General features: G+C 39.8%; 1 protein-coding gene across 1 annotated transcript in view; it reads left to right on the top strand.

Moving 5' to 3' along the window:
- Positions 1–443: 443 nt before the first annotated feature.
- Positions 444–17,107, top strand: part of fam102bb (family with sequence similarity 102 member Bb) — a 58,055-nt gene continuing 41,391 nt past the window's right edge. Inside the window, exon 1 of the mRNA XM_028811092.2 lies at positions 444–1,105. Within this exon, the coding sequence (XP_028666925.2) occupies positions 960–1,105 (146 nt within the window). The 5' untranslated portion in view covers positions 444–959. The remainder of the gene's footprint in view (positions 1,106–17,107) is intronic.

Below are 17,107 nucleotides of genomic sequence, written 5' to 3'. Positions count from 1 at the left end.
AGGGAGATAATACCCAGTGAATGTGCGAAGGCGTCCCGGCCGGGAAAATGCCAGGGCCGTCCGCCTCAGTGGGTTGGTTAGAATTTGAATGGCTTAACCAAACAGCATAAGGTATTGTTTCTTCTCGCCGTGGAGTCAGACTGTATGGATCGCGGCTGATGGTTCAATCCCCATCTCTGCCTCTTGGTACATTTAACATTTCATTTGGGTAAAAAACGGAAGCAACGTCAGAAAAAATGCTTACTATAATAACAATGTTAAGGAAAAATCACAAATTAAAAGCTGTAAGCGGGTTAGTTTTGTGCAAATTAACTCCGCCCTTCCTTGTCCTCACATTAAGGCAGCGTGTTAAAATACAGTAACATTTACAGCCTTTAAGTAAATAGACCGGTTTTTTTCGCATTCTGCACAAGTTAAACGCTCACCTTGGATATCCATTAAGAACAGCGTGTTGCTTGTCTACTTTGGCAGGCTGCCGGCGCGACCAGCGCTGAGCTCGGCGTTAAGTCCCGCCTGCGCCTTTAAATGGGGCCGAGTGCACTGCTGTGTGCGTGTCCGACAGAAACCCTACTTCCTACGCTCACTTTTCACTTTTGTATTCGCCTCGGCTGAGAAGGAGGGGTGGCGGCGGCTATTTCTGTTTTGTCACCTTCAGATCGGGTTTCCCTCAGCAGAGCACGTAATGTGATTGCGCGGTGCTGCGGAGGAGCTCGCAGCCGCCCAGTGCTGTCGACTCACGGAGCGGGATAAGTAAGAGCCGGAGCAGAGAGGCTCCGCGCGCGTACAGCTAACTGAAAGCGAAGCCGTGGACTCGAAAGACGTGGCGGCGTTGAAGTAGCTGAAGCCGGTCGCCTCCAGTGCAGCTAAGGCTATGGATCTCGAAGAAAACGTTTGAACACGAGGGGAACTCCCAAAACTGCTATTCTTATTTTGGTGAACACGGTTCACGGACACACTGTATGGCTTTCATAATGATGAAGAAAAAGAAATTTAAGTTTAAAGTCGATTTTGATCTGGAAGAACTGTCGTCTGTACCCTTTGTCAACGGAGTTCTATTCTGCAAAGTCCGGCTGCTGGATGGAGGCTTTGCGTGCGAATCTTCCAGGTATACAGCTTCGTTTTCTCATAATTGTTGAATGCAATAGAATTACACTGAATAAGTGGCACAAAGCTGGTGATCTGTGCATTCTTTTATTTTAAAATAAAAGTTATTAAACTAGCATAGTTTGTTTCCTGGTGCGGAATCTTTTGGAGGTCAGCTTTAACTTTCTCAGGCTATTTTTTTATATATTTAATTATACTTGACTCTGCGTGTTTCTGTAATTCTAGATATCCTGCTAAATATTTTTAAGGAAACGTGGGAATCAACGTCTGAAACACGCCCGTCTTTGAGCATAGCTCACAGTCTTCGTCAGACATAAGGGGCGCCACAAAATGTAACTCGTTTATACACAGCTCATTTTATCCACACGCCATGACATAAAGACTGAATAAAATATTTTCTTAGTATTGCCAACAAAAAAGAGAGAGAACCTACTAGATCGCTTCTATGATCGCACGGTGCCTCAGTGGTTGGAACTGCCGCTGCAGACTTTTTAAGTCCTGGGCCGTTATTGTCCCCATAGTCACTATTCCTGCAACCCAGAAGAGTAGAGGATTCGGTCGAGTTGAGGCTCAAAACTTAGTGTAGGTGTACACCCTTTGATCGATTTAGAAAGACTGTTGCAATAGTTGGTTTCTGTCTTGTACTGCGTCTGATTATCGGGTTTGGAAAATGGATGAAAAATACCTTTGAATGGCGATAGCCCCAGCCAAGTCTTTTAAAATGACCGGGAAAAAAACTCCAATGGTTATAAAAACTTTCCAGTTGCAGGTCAATTAGTCAGGTGATAACGCCTTTAGGAAGACAGGTGCAAACGTGGTTGGTAATCTGTCAAGTGACGATGCTTTCGTTCTGCAGATATTTGTTTTGATTTGCAATTAGTGGGACCATTACTATTCTTATCTGTATATATATTACATTTTCTGAATTAGCTTTGGCCGGTACAGAGTTCTGAATCGATGGATCCTGCCCTCGATGCATCTTGCACGGGGTTGACGCCAATTCATGACCGTACTTGGTCCCTCTGGTCCGCCTAACACAGTGGCAGGCGTCTAGCTGTTGAAGCTGGTGGTCTTTGATGCAGCTTTCCGGATAATTTACAACTTAGCATTTGGCCAACGTCTTGCTTAGTTCTACTTACTTTCACCTGTAATTGCAGTTAGACTAGCGCTGGTTTAATGTTTTTTTAGGCTCCAGTGTACTTAAATGACGTTCAGACTGATTGTATATTTACCAAAAGGCATGTTGCATATAATAAGATAGATATGACAAGTCGTTCTTTAATGCTGTTTTCCCATCAGAATTAATGCTTTAAGGAACACTTTAGAAGGGTGTGGTCAGACTCGAAATGTAAAGATTGAACACCAACCAGTGATCATCCATACCAAAACACAAATCCTATTACAAAGTTGAGCAATGAGGTCAATTTTCAGATGTAGCTTAGTTCCAGCTCATCATATTGGTTGAAAATAACACTTTTGCTACTGTAGCGATTCACACAATTGAGTTTTACACACAATTTTTTATTCATTCTGGATTGAATCATACCAACACCAAATAGAAGGTAACCAATCTGGAAAATGAATCCCAAGGCCTTGCTTTGCTAGCTGCTTTAAGAAGTGATGTCACAATTTTGTTATATAATAGTTTTTTTTAACACATTTTCCAAACTGTTTAACAGTCCCATTACATTTTTATTTATGCAACTTAATCTTCTCACATTTAATTTTTTTTTTAATTCTACTTGTTTCCTAGATATTAATATCAATTTTATACTCCTAAAAGTTTAGTCTTAAAAGTGTTTTTATTGAGAATAAAAGTTTGTGTTTTAATAAAGCTTGGTGTTATATTTAAACATTTTTTTTGTCCTAGAGAATAATTAAAACTATTAGCCTGAACTTTTATTTTAAATATAGAAAAAGAAATGATTAGAGTGGTCAGAAAGTGAAATAAATCAAGATGTGCCAATTGTACAAATAACAAGAGTTCATTGTGGCCAAAGCAACGTAACAAACCTTTATTACCCCCTTCCTGAAATGGTGTGTATTTACCTGGACATTTACTTCAATTAGGAAATGACAGTGTTTGTTCATGTAAAACGTTTCATAATACCAGAGGTGCATAGATGACTAGGGGTGAGAGTCACGTAATTTCAGCCAGTTTATAACGTACTAGAATATCATAATTTAATAACTGAAAGTTAAATAAAGTGCATTGTCAGGCAGTACTGTGACAACTAATTAAAGAATCACTACATCTTTTTCTTTGGTGTAGCTCTTTCTCACTCCCTTTCATGTTAAGGTATAACACATGATACTTTTTTTGGCAAGCTGATCAGGATGTTTGACTAGTACTTTAACATGCTTTTTTTTTTTTTTTTTTTTTTGTTGTAGCTATACCTGCTAAAGATATGCATGTTGACCAGCCTCTGGTGTGTTAAACATTGCCACGTTTTGTCCATAGTTTCAGTATAAAAATGTATTCTAAATTTTGAATCATTTGGGCTGAGGTGCTAGGTAGCACTGGGTACATGGTGCTGTTGGATTAGTGGCTGCCTGTGCTTCCAATCATTTCATGTCGACATGACCAAAACCTTCATTTGGGTTGCCCAGCTGCAGTTTGAGGTTAAGTATAGGACTTATTAGCAGATTGTAAACTGAGGCTCTTTTAGATTACTTCAGTCTTTAAATATACCTCACACCTGATTGATTCAATTCTGTGCATATTCTAAAATACTTTAGGCACAAATGGATGGAACATCAGTACTCTGTACATCTTTGGTTGTGGGAGGAAGACCAGAATACCTTGAGGAAAAAAAACAATGGAAACCAAAGGAGAATTTTGCAGACTTTACATTGATGGTGACTAGGCATAGCTAGGCATTGACCCCCTTTTTTTGACACCTACTGCACGCCCAAGCTACCTGGAAAGGGGTCTGTCTTTGAACTGCTTTTCCCAAGGTTTCTTCCATTTTTTCCCTACAAGGTTTTTTTTTGGGAGTTTTTCCTTGTCTTCTTAGAGAGTCAAGGCTGGGGGGCTGTCAAGAGGCAGGGCCTGTTAAAGCCCATTGCTGCACTTCCTGTGTGATTTTGGGCTATACAAAAATAAACTGTATTGTATTGTATTGTAGGCACGAAATTTTAACTTGGAATGCTGGAACCATTATGCTACAAAACTAATCATTATGGGTGGCACGGTGGCACAGTGGGTAGCGCTGCTGCCTCGCAGTTGGGAGATCTGGGGACCTGGGTTCGCTTCCCGGGTCCTCCCTGCGTGGAGTTTGCATGTTCTCCCCGTGTCTGCGTGGGTTTCCTCCCACAGTCCAAAGACATGCAGGTTAGGTGGATTGGCGATTCTAAATTGGCCCTAGTGTGTGCTTGGTGTGTGGGTGTGTTTGTGTGTGTCCTGCGGTGGGTTGGCACCCTGCCTGGGATTGGTTTCTGCCTTGTGCCCTGTGTTGGCTGGGATTGGCTCCAGCAGACCCCTCTGACCCTGTGTTCGGATTCAGTGGGTTGGAAAATGGATGGATGGACTAATCATTATGTCACCATGCCACTAATTCTTTAAATGAAGTAGAACCTTTTCTTATGGAATCGATATGCTTCTAGGCTCTATGAACATGGAGATGGTTTTGCCTACACTAATATTAATATCCCTCTATCTGTCTGTCCCAATAGCTTCAAATGTAAATGCATTTTAACCTACTAATGTGCAGCCTGTTTATGGTACTTATTTTGTGGATGACTCGGTCTTTACACACAAAGCTAAAGTAGAGGCAAACAATACCACATTGTTTAAGTCCAGTATAGCCAGAGCTTGAGTAGAGGGTTGTTTCATTAAAATCGGTTATGTAGGAAATGTCTTTACAAGAGAAGATATACATAGTGATTTAGACAGAGCAAATTTATGGGAGAAGAATGTTTTTGTCATTCTATTGGTGCTGTGGTCAGTGAGACAGAGAAAGCGTATGGCAGAGCATGTCTCGTGTCTTCTGCAACTGCGTTGGGATAGTCCGAGTGCAAGTACAGTAAAGGTAAACATCGCTTTTTTCTTGCACTACTGTACATGGAGTTAAGTGGGAGAGAATCAAAGTAAAGGAGGTGGGTATCTTGCATCTTAATGTGCCATGAAAGAAAAAGGTGCATTTCAGATTTCAATTTTTATACTTTTTTTTTTTTTTTTTTAACATGTTAACACCAGCCTGCACAAATGTATTTTTCATACTTTTAATTTCTACACATACAGTACATCATACATGTCTAAAATTTGGTTCCAGTTACACATGGTGTACTTTTGACCTTTTAATCCCTTTTTTAAATGAAAAGATGCATGACCCATACCCTGCAAAGCAAGTGTTTGCTTTTAGATGTTGCTTTTTCTCAAGTGTGTAATATTGTGTCATTATGTAATATACTGAGTTTCACCTAACAAAATGTCTAGGATATTGAACGTTGTCTACAGAATGTCTAAGTTAATGAAAAGGCTTGGTTTAAAACACTCATGTCACTCATTGCAAGGAGGGCTCGAAATTGACAAGGAACTTCATACTGCTCATTATTACTTTTTAATTTTTAACATGAATTAGCATTAATATTACAGTGTGTGCATATATAACGGGTACTGTGCCTTAAGAACATACATCTTTTTACAATGTTACTTTTATTTAAACACTTCAAGCACAGACATGCTGTGTAGTTTGCTGATGATCACATAATCGTCTAAGGGTGGGATTTGAAGTTGAAAGTATATTCTGTGATGTCTGGATTTATTGCCTGACAGGATGTATTGCACATCACTGTTTTAGAGGTACTGCATTCTGTCTTCTGAGGAACATTTCGAGTTTTCCATCATTCGCTGTATCCATTGCATGTAATCAAAGAAATACAAATAAAGGATTGTATAAAAATGACCCATCATAAATATGCTATTGGTAGGAGCTTTCAAAATATAATTCCGGAAGTCTACGTATTAATTCAGTGGTACATTGTCTTCCTTGCCTAGTTTTCCCAGTAACAAAAAAACACTATTAATGTATGCCTGTATGATGCTATGCCCATAGCTAGTTATGGAGATTTCAAGTTTTCATTTTAAAGAAGTATAGTGGGCTCTGTGAATCTAGCTCAGCTTTTTTTATGTAGTTAAAAAAAATCTTCAAATGACTAATGGTTTTTAAAACTGGTTAGTTATGACAAATTCATTTTGATGCTCTGTTGCTATGAGTTTGCCACCTGAATATCATGTGGCCCTTTTCATCTAAAAGAGAGTAAAAAAGTGTTGCAGATTATTATTGAATTTCATTTCAAAGTTACCTCTAAAAAATATTCATGTAGAGAACCGAAGAGGCATTTCCAAAAAACGAGCAAAAAGCAAAACGCCATTCATTAGGACTCCGCAGGGGTCTATAAATATTTAGAATAATTATGTCGGCAACAGAAGAGCTAATTTGATACAGAGAATTGTTTTAAAAGTCTAAATTTATGATGAGTAACCTGTAATGGAAAAACTCGAGGCAATCAATATGATAACCCTTAATATTGTATTCCAGTGCAGCGGTCTCCTTGTGTTTATTTTAAGTCTTTGTACTTGTTTCTTGTGGAGCAAGTTGACCTTCTGATGGATTCTATTCTGTACATTAGTATGATTATTATTGTGATGTTGTGTGTGTGGTTTTTTATTTTGGCTTTAAATGTTGTTTCTATTAAATAATTTACAACTGTGACCTTCAAATGTTCAAGTAGTTTGAGTATGTCTGACAAAAGGTGCCAGAGAGAAAGATAGCATAAAAAAGATGCAGAACAGAAGATGGACTAGGCTAAACCCATGAGGGTTTGAGACCCCACTTTAGTGGCATGGAAGTCTTCAGTTACCATTCTGGGTGGGTGACTGGCAGGGGGTAGTATTCCTTGTAGGTGCATGGGGGTTATTGGTTATCATCTTAGGGCAGTAGATAGTGCAACAACAAAATAGGGACTAGCAGCCTGGGTGCTATTGGGCAACTAATATACCAGGTGCCAGGAATGCCTATATCTCTGACCAAAGAAAATGGTTACTGTAAGCTGGGAGAGACTGGCGAGAATGCTACCAACTGTCAGATGACATAACAGTGCAGTTACAAGGAAGAGGCAAGGTCAAAATCCCCAAGGGTTCTGGCTTTGTAAAAAGGTGCTGGGGCTCAGGATTGTAAGAGGTTCTGGGATCACTGGAGTGAGAATATGGCGACTGGACGTACTGGTACATTCCTGACATTGGATGTGATTGTGTAGATTGTTCTGGAAGTAGCCCTGAGCTAGGGTATTATGGAGTCTTGGAGCTTGGGGTCTTGGGTCCATTCCACAAGATGTTCTCACAGGCTGAGCCACTGAGTTCTGAGTTCTGGGAAATGAAATGTGTAGACTTTTTTTTTTTTTTTTTTCCTACAAAGAACAAGCATGCTCCAGTATAGAAAGAGAGGTAAATGCAGAGTTTGATTTTAACAGTTGATGTTCTCATGGGTTCAGTGTTGCCCAAATAAAAATAAATTCTTTATAGACATGGAGTGAAAAATGTGTTGCTAAATTTTCAGTTGTGTTGTTGGATATGAACATAATATTCTGAAAGCAATTGAACAGTAGTGAACTTGTGACTGCTGGGCTAGCTATGGCAAATACATCTTGAATTACTTCCTCCTTATGGTGTGCTTTTTGAACAAATTAGCACAAACAATTGTCTTTACTTCTCACCAAGCCTGACCCTAAATGGCAACAAATAATAGGCTCATTGTGCACAGAGTTAGAGAGAGAGAGAGAGATGAAATAAAATCTGTGAGCACAGATGTTTCTTTAGATTTCTGGACATCTGTGGAAATGTTTTGCTGTATCAGATAAGATTTGCGTCAAGTGATCAGTTGTTTGTCTCTGCCTGCTGCTAACTGTGGTGAAAGATACTGGAGCAGTGATCCTTAACATGCACTCGTCCTTCTCTGAATTAGCCCAGCTGTAGTACATAAAACTATGCCTGCTTCCATTACCTTACTGCCCACACACATATATGTCATGTCAAGTAAGGGAGCATGTTCTGGTACAGTGTGTTGCCACTCCACCACATGATGAAATGGCTCGGTTGGCAACCTCCCAGGCAGACGTGAGTTTGTCATTTCCGGGGTGTGTGACAGAACATCTACCCTTTGTCCTTTAGCATAGAAATCGGGATTGCCAAACACCCCTTTCCAGCGACCTCATAATCTCCCCGCTCTCCCAGTCCATCTACTGGCTTCATAGGAAGAGTTACTATAGAAATGATTTTTGCTGCCAAATTAAGTAAACCTCTTGATGAGGATGATATTCTTTCTGCAGACAGACAAACTGGATCTTGTTTTTTATCCAGGACACTTGAAAACCCAGACACACATACTCCTCGCTCAGTCTCTCGAGAGCCCTGATCAGAGCCTCCATTGACTCTGCGAATAGCACCGCATCATTGGCAAAGACAAGATCAGTAAATCTTTCTTCACCAACAGATGCCCCATGATCCTGCCCAACATCCAGTCCATGCAAGTGTTGAATAGAGTAGGACCAAGAACACACCCATGAAAAACACCAGAATCAACTGGGGAAAACGTAGAGGTTCTCTGTACACTCTGCACAGTACTAACGGTACCAGTGTACAGACTAGCCATGATATCCAGCAACTTCAGGGGGATTCCGCAAAGTCTCAGGATGTCCCACATGGCAGCTTGATCAAATGAAAATCGACAAAGGCTGCAAAGAAACTCTGCTGATATTTGCGTTTGGGCTCAATGAGAACCCCCAAGTGCCAGGAGGCGGTCTGATAGACTTCTTGGGCTTAAAACCAAACTGCTCTGGTTGCCAGTAGGTAAGTGATCACGGCTCCTATTGAGGATGACCTACCTGTTGCATAATAGTGCCATTCAACAATTACAAAACTCAAATTTTGCTTGCCTGTTTTTCTGATTGTCTACTATACTGTCACTGAAATGTAATAAGAAGATGGATAGTTAGTATTTTTTCCACACTCCAATCACTGTCTAAGGAGAGATTCTTTTTCTGAATCTGCTTTTTCCACTAATTGGTTGTGCAGAAACTGAGCCTATTCCAGTACTGTCAGAAGTACAGTAGAAACTAACTTTGAAAGTGCGCTAGTCCTTCACCTGGCAATTTCACAGTCACACACTTATATGAACTTGGTTCAACATCCTCAAATAATCTAACATGGCACATGTTTGAGATCCCTGAACAAGGGCAGTCTCGTGTCCGTGTAGAGAGTAGGTGCAGAAACCACACAATGATCTGGCTAGGGATGGAACTCCTGTTCTTGAGGCTGCCAGGAAGTAGCAATTGTCACTATGCCATTGTGCTGTGGTCCTTTTGCTATACAGTGGTGTGAAAAACTATTTACCCCCTTCCTGATTTCTTATTCTTTTGCATGTTTGTCACACAAAATGTTTCTGATCATCAAACACATTTAACCATTAGTCAAATATAACACAAGTAAACACAAAATGCAGTTTTTAAATGATGGTGTTTATTATTTAGGGAGAAAAAAAATCCAAACCTACATGGCCCTGTGTGAAAAAGTAATTGCCCCCTTGTTAAAAAATAACCTAACTGTGGTGTATCACACCTGAGTTCAATTTCCGTAGCCACCCCAGGCCTGATTACTGCCACACCTGTTTCAATCAAGAAATCACTTAAATAGGAGCTGCCTGACATAGAGAAGTAGACCAAAAGCACCTCAACAGCTAGACATCATGCCAAGATCCAAAGAAATTCAGGAACAAATGAGAACAGAAGTAATTGAGATCTATCAGTCTGGTAAAGGTTATAAAGCCATTTCTAAAGCTTTGGGACTCCAGCGAACCACAGTGAGAGCCATTATCCACAAATGGCAAAAACATGGAACAGTGGTGAACCTTCCCAGGAGTGGCCGGCCGACCAAAATTACCCCAAGAGCGCAGAGACGACTCATCCGAGAGGTCACAAAAGACCCCAGGACAACGTCTAAAGAACTGCAGGCCTCACTTGCCTCAATTAAGGTCAGTGTTCACGACTCCACCATAAGAAAGAGACTGGGCAAAAACGGCTTGCATGGCAGATTTCCAAGACGCAAACCACTGTTAAGCAAAAAGAACATTAGGGCTCGTCTCAATTTTGCTAAGAAACATCTCAATGATTGCCAAGACTTTTGGGAAAATACCTTGTGGACTGATGAGTCAAAAGTTGAACTTTTTGGAAGGCAAATGTCCCGTTACATCTGGCGTAAAAGGAACACAGCATTTCAGAAAAAGAACATCATACCAACAGTAAAATATGGTGGTGGTAGTGTGATGGTCTGGGGTTGTTTTGCTGCTTCAGGACCTGGAAGGCTTGCTGTGATAGATGGAACCATGAATTCTACTGTCTACCAAAAAATCCTGAAGGAGAATGTCCGGCCATCTGTTCGTCAACTCAAGCTGAAGCGATCTTGGGTGCTGCAACAGGACAATGACCCAAAACACACCAGCAAATCCACCTCTGAATGGCTGAAGAAAAACAAAATGAAGACTTTGGAGTGGCCTAGTCAAAGTCCTGACCTGAATCCAATTGAGATGCTATGGCATGACCTTAAAAAGGCGGTTCATGCTAGAAAACCCTCAAATAAAGCTGAATTACAACAATTTTGCAAAGATGAGTAGACCAAAATTCCTCCAGAGTGCTGTAAAAGACTCATTGCAAGTTATTGCAAACGCTTGATTGCAGTTATTGCTGCTAAGGGTGGCCCAACCAGTTATTAGGTTCAGGGGGCAATTACTTTTTCACACAGGGCCATGTAGGTTTGGATTTTTTTTTCTCCCTAAATAATAAAAACCACCATTTACAAACTGCATTTTGTGTTTACTTGTGTTATATTTGACTAATGGTTAAATGTGTTTGATGGTCAGAAACATTTTGTGTGACAAACATACAAAAGAATAAGAAATCAGGAAGGGGGCAAATAGTTTTTCACACCACTGTATAATCTATAATCTGACACATACTTTTTCATTTCTCAAAAGCATATTTTGCCTACTCTCTGTAGAAAATATATTTCAAACAGCAAATCCTAAAAAAATTGAAATATTTAACATTCAAGGCTGTTGTGTCTGAATGTTGAGAGATGTTGATCTTATAAGAACACTCAATAGATGCACTAACTGTAATATAAAAATAACTTGGACCCTTCTAACACTGAGGAATACTTTCAGAATTCTCAGGTAACAGAGTTCAGACACATTGCCTAGAATTCTTAAGGAGTTTATAAATAATCTAGAAAATGTGATATACACAAAGATGCTATTATTAATGCCAAAATTAGCTGGAAATACTGTATAATTATAATTTAGAATACTTGCAATCTACTGTGTAACTAATATCTAATATAATGAGCATAAGTTCTATTTGAAGTGGTTTTAACTGCATTACATTGAGCCCTTTTTTATGTCCCTTGAAGGTTAAATCGACATCTTGATGAATCTTGTAACAGCTAGTTAACTTCCTGTCTAATGCACTTTTTAAAAACCTTTGAGGTTGCTATTGAACAAGGTAATTGAGCCCCATCTAGCTGATCTCTATAAACACCCCCACAAGATTATATCCTTTAGACAAGCACATCAGTAAGAGCTAACTGGAAATATATATTCTCATTTCACTTTGGAGCTATGCCCAGACCATTATCTTGTTTCATTCAAATAGTCTACAATCCTTTTCCAAGTAATAATATTAGATTTGACTCTTCTGTAATGTGTTTTTATCCCCATCACCATTCATTTACAGTTCAGCAACCAAGGTGAAATCTGCCCTCCGTATTAGCAGATGAAAATCATTGGAAAAAAATTTGTGAAATAAGCAAGAAAGGCTCTTAGCTTATTTATTTTATAGGCAGCTTTTCCTTTTTAATGGTATTTTTTATTTTGAATTGGATGCTCCACTATATACAGTATACACATAGATGCACTGAACTGAACACTAATGTGCAGCAGCAGATGATTATGTTACCACACGTATGATACTTGCTTAATAAAACCACTAAGACTTTTATGGGTTTTTTTTTCTTTTTTTATATTTCTTATTCTGATTCAAATAGAAAATACTTTCTTCTTTTTTTAGTTGTCAATAGAGTTAATCATCCATTCATTTATCCATTTTCTTAAATATTCACAGAAGTGATTAGCAAAAATGGTTATGCAAATTAATTTATTTAGAAAAAGCTAAGCAGTGGGATGCCATTGAAGACCTGAATGCTTGAAATTGCATCATTTAGGTCATCTATCCAGTAATGTCAGATTTACATATTCAAATTTAAGATGAATGATGTAGTGATTGTTGAAGACCACACATGGAAAGTAGGAATTTCAGGAGCAACACCCCAATGTGGGTAAACTAATTAAATTGAAATTAAGCACACAGTGCTTCTTTAATTAGCTTGAGTTATCCATAAAATAGTGATATTATTTTCTTTGAGACTTACAGTATGTGCTAAAGTGGTATTTGACCAGAATTTTTGAAGGGTATAACAAGAACTTCCATCAGTTAAGAAAATATTGGAATTAGCAAGTTGCTCTCAGTGTGGACTAAATAGATGTCTGCAAATTATATACAACAGTATGTATTCTATATATAACACACGGTGATGTTGATTCACCTAAGGTCAGCAGAATGCTATGAAACAGGTTATAAAACCTAATTTATAGTGACCTAAGAATATATTCTTATTTATTGTTAAAGGAAATTTCAGCAAAGAACTCTCTTCTTTAAAACTCTGCTATACTTGTTCTTTGTAGATCAAGTATAAACAAATACATATGGAAATGTGTTAAATATATAGAACTTATAATTGCACTGTCCAAGTCCCAAAAACAGAGTGCTAAATCTGTGGTGCTTGCTTCTTATCAGGATGGTATTAGACAACAGTTCCGGCTGTCATTTTGGAGAGGTGGTTGCATATAACTTACTGTTCATTGACCAAGTTAAGACAGAATGGCATGCTAGTGATGATAAGCATTGTTATAATTAGATATGCCCGACTGAACAGTAATCAAATTTAGTTGGTTTTTATTTTTTTTTATTCTTTCTCTGTTGACAGCCCTAGTCAATGCTACATTATAGCAGTGATGTGCCATATATGCAGCCTTGCATTTTTTTTTTTTTTTATATAAGAGTCAGGGACATTTACTTAGGGATGTTGCACAGGCATGTCGCAATATCGATTCCTTGATTTACGTGTATGTTTGAATGTGTTTTATAATGTTTAGCGTTGAACATGTATTATTAAGGAACATAGAACTTGTTTTGGCGTAAGAGTGTCCTAGACACTCCCTGGTCACTTGAGAGATACTGCATAATCTTTCTAACACGTCCAGGTACTTCTTCCAGTAGGTCATGCCTGGTACACGCACTGTGGGAGGCACACAACCAAGGTGCTCTCTAACTGCATGCCCACACCACCTCAGCTTGCTCCTCTTGATCCTTAAGGAAGTGAGCTCACATGAAAGCTCTATGAGGTTTCTTTGACCTAACTGAGCTATATGAGTCACCCATCTTTTAAGAAATCAACCTCAAACATCACCTCAGACCTGGATGCAGAAGTGAGACATGGTATCCACTACAGTTGAGGTTCAAACTGTTCTTTTGTCTCTTGGACTTATCGTTATTGGACCTTACTTTGACCAGTCTGTGATATTTCATTTTGCCCCTCTTTCAATTTTCTGGATTTTAGACTTTCCTTGTATAGTTTTCGTGGCAGTAAATTAAACCTCTGACCTGTCTGTAACTGTATATGCTTGCAAACCTCTTTGTCTTTGAGATATGCTTACTGCTTGTGCTGTTTTTGGCCTCAGATATGACATTCTTGATATTTTGTGTGTGTATACGTGTATGATATATATATGTATATATACAGTGCATCTGGCAAGTATTCACAGCGCATCACTTTTTCCACATTTTGTTATGTTATAGCCTTATTCCAAAATGGAATAAATTAATTTTTTTCCTCAGAATTCTACACACAACACCCCATAAAGACAACATGAAAAAAGTGTACTTGAGATTTTTGCAAATTTATTAAAAATAATAAAATTCAGAAAGCACATGTACATAAGTATTCACAGCCTTTGCCATGAAGCTCAAAATTGAGCTCAGGTGCATCCTGTTTCCCCTGATCATCCTTGAGATGTTTCTGCAGCTTAATTGGAGTCCACCTGTGGTAAATTCAGTCGATTGGACATGATTTGGAAAGGCACACACCTGTCTATATAAAGGTCCCACAGTTGACAGTTCATGTCAGAGCACAAACCAAGCATGAAGTCAAAGGAATTGTCTGTAGACCTCCAAGACAGGATTGTCTCGAGGCACAAATCTGGGGAAGGTTACAGAAAAATTTCTGCTGCTTTGAAGGTCCCAATGAGCACAGTGGCCTCCATCATCCGTAAGTGGAAGAAGTTCGAAACCACCAGGACTCTTCCTAGAGCTGGCCGGCCATCTAAACTGAGCGATCGGGGGAGAAGGGCCTTAGTCAGGGAGGTGACCAAGAACCTGATGGTCACTCTATCAGAGCTCCAGAGGTCCTCTGTGGAGAGAGGAGAACCTTCCAGAAGGACAACCATCTCTGCAGCAATCCACCAATCAGGCCTGTATGGTAGAGTGGCCAGACGGAAGCCACTCCTTAGTAAAAGGCACATGGCAGCCCGCCTGGAGTTTGCCAAAAGGCACCTGAAGGACTCTCAGACAACGAGAAAGAAAATTCTCTGGTCTGATGAGACAAAGATTGAACTCTTTGGTGTGAATGCCTGGTGTCACATTTGGAGGAAACCAGGCACCGCTCATCACCAGGCCAATACCATCCCTACAGTGAAGCATGGTGGTGGCAGCATCATGCTGTGGGGATGTTTTTCAGCAGAAGGGACTGGGAGACTAGTCAGGATAAAGGGAAAGATGACTGCAGCAATGTACAGAGACATCCTGGATGAAAACCTGCTCCAGAGCGCTCTTGACCTCAGACTGGGGCGACGATTCATCTTTCAGCAGGACAGCGACCCTAAGCACACAGCCAAGATATCAAAGGAGTGGCTTCAGGACAACTCTGTGAATGTCCTTGAGTGGCCCAGCCAGAGCCCAGACTTGAATCCGATTGAACATCTCTGGAGAGATCGGCTGTGCACCGACACTTCCGATCCAACCTGATGGAGCTTGAGAGGTGCTGCAAAGAGGAATGGGTGAAACTGGCCAAGGGTAGATGTGCCAAGCTTGTGGCATCATATTCAACAAGACTTGAGGCTGTAATTGCTGCCAAAGGTGCATCGACAAAGTATTGAGCAAAGGCTGTGAATACTTATGTACATATGATTTCTCAGGTTTTTTTTATTTTTAATACATTTGCAAAAACCTCAAGTAAACTTTTTTCACGTTGTCATTATGGGGTGTTGTGTGAATTTCATCCATTTTGGAATAAGGCTGTAACATTAAAAAAAAGTGCTGCGCTGTGAATACCTTCCAGATGCTGTGTGTTTGTGTATATGTATATGTGTATATATATATATATATATAATATATATGTGTGTGTGTGTATATCTATATATAATTTGTTTTTTTTTTTTTTTTTTTTTTGTTTTTTTTTTTGTAATACACACACAGTACTGTGCAAAAGTTTTAGGCAGGTGTGATAAAATGCTGTATACATAGAATGCTTTCAAAAATGGAAGTGTTAATCATTTCTTTTCATCAAAGAGAAATCTAAATCAAATCAATATTTGGTGTGACCACCCTTTGCCTTCAAAACAGCATCAATTCTTCTAGGTACACTGGCACACAGCTTTTGAAGGAACTCGGCTGGTAGGTTGTTCCAAACATCTTGGAGAACTAACCACAGATCTTCTGTGGATGTAGGCTTCCTCACCTCCTTCTGTCTCTTCATGTAATCCCAGACACACTCGATGATGTTGAGATCAGGGCGCTGTGGGGGCCATACCATCACTTCCAGGACTTCTTGTTCTTCTTTACGCTGAAGATAGTTCTTAATGACTTTGGCTGTATGTTTTGGGTCATTGTCCTGCTGCAGAATAAATTTGGGGCCAATCATACGCCTCCCTGATGGTACTGCATGATGGATAAGTATCTGCCTGTATTTCTCAGCATTGAGAACACCATTAATCCTGACCAAATCTCCAACTCCATTTGCAGAAATGCAGCCCCAAACTTTCAAGGAACCTTCACCATGCTTCACTGTTGGCTGCAGACACTCATTATTGTACCGCTCTCCAGCCCTTCGATGAACAAACTGCCTTCTGCTACAGCCAAATATTTCAAATTTTGACTCCTCAGTCCAGAGCACCTGCTGCCATTTTTCTGCACCCCAGTTCCTATGTTTTCGTGCATACTTGAGTTGCTTGGCCTTGTTTCCACGTCGGAGGTATGGCTTTTTGGCTGCAACTCTTCCATGAAGACCACTTCTGGCCAGACTTCTCCGGACAGTAGATCGGTGTACCTGGGTCCCACTGGTTTCTGCCAGTTCTGAGCTCATGGCACTGCTGGACATCTTCCGATTTCGAAGGGTAATAAGCTTGATGTGTCTTTCATCTGCTGCACTGTTTCCTTGGCCAACCACTGCATCTACGATCCTCAACGTTGCCCGTTTCTTTGTGCTCCTTCAAAAGAACTTGAACAGCACATCTTGAAACTCCAGTCTGCTTTGAAATCTTTGTCTGGGAGAGACCTTGCTGATGCAGTAGAACTACCTTGTGTCTTGTTGCTGTGCTCAATCTTGCCATGACATGAAACTGTCTTCTACAACCTCACCTTGGTAGCAGAGTTTGGTTGTTCCTCACCCAGTTTTAAGCCTCCTACACAGCTGTTTCTGTTTCAGTTAATGACTGTGTTTCAACCTACGTGTGACATTGATGATCATTAGCACCTGTTTGGTATAATTGGTTGATCATACACCTGACTAGAATCCTACAAAATCCCTGACTTTGTGCAAGTGTATCTATAAGATTTGATG

The sequence above is a fragment of the Erpetoichthys calabaricus genome, chromosome 10 (genome assembly GCF_900747795.2).
Source record: "Erpetoichthys calabaricus chromosome 10, fErpCal1.3, whole genome shotgun sequence".
Lineage (NCBI taxonomy): Eukaryota > Metazoa > Chordata > Cladistia > Polypteriformes > Polypteridae > Erpetoichthys > Erpetoichthys calabaricus.
The sequence above is the reverse complement of the archived record's forward strand: the minus strand, read 5'-3'. Positions and strand labels throughout refer to the sequence as shown.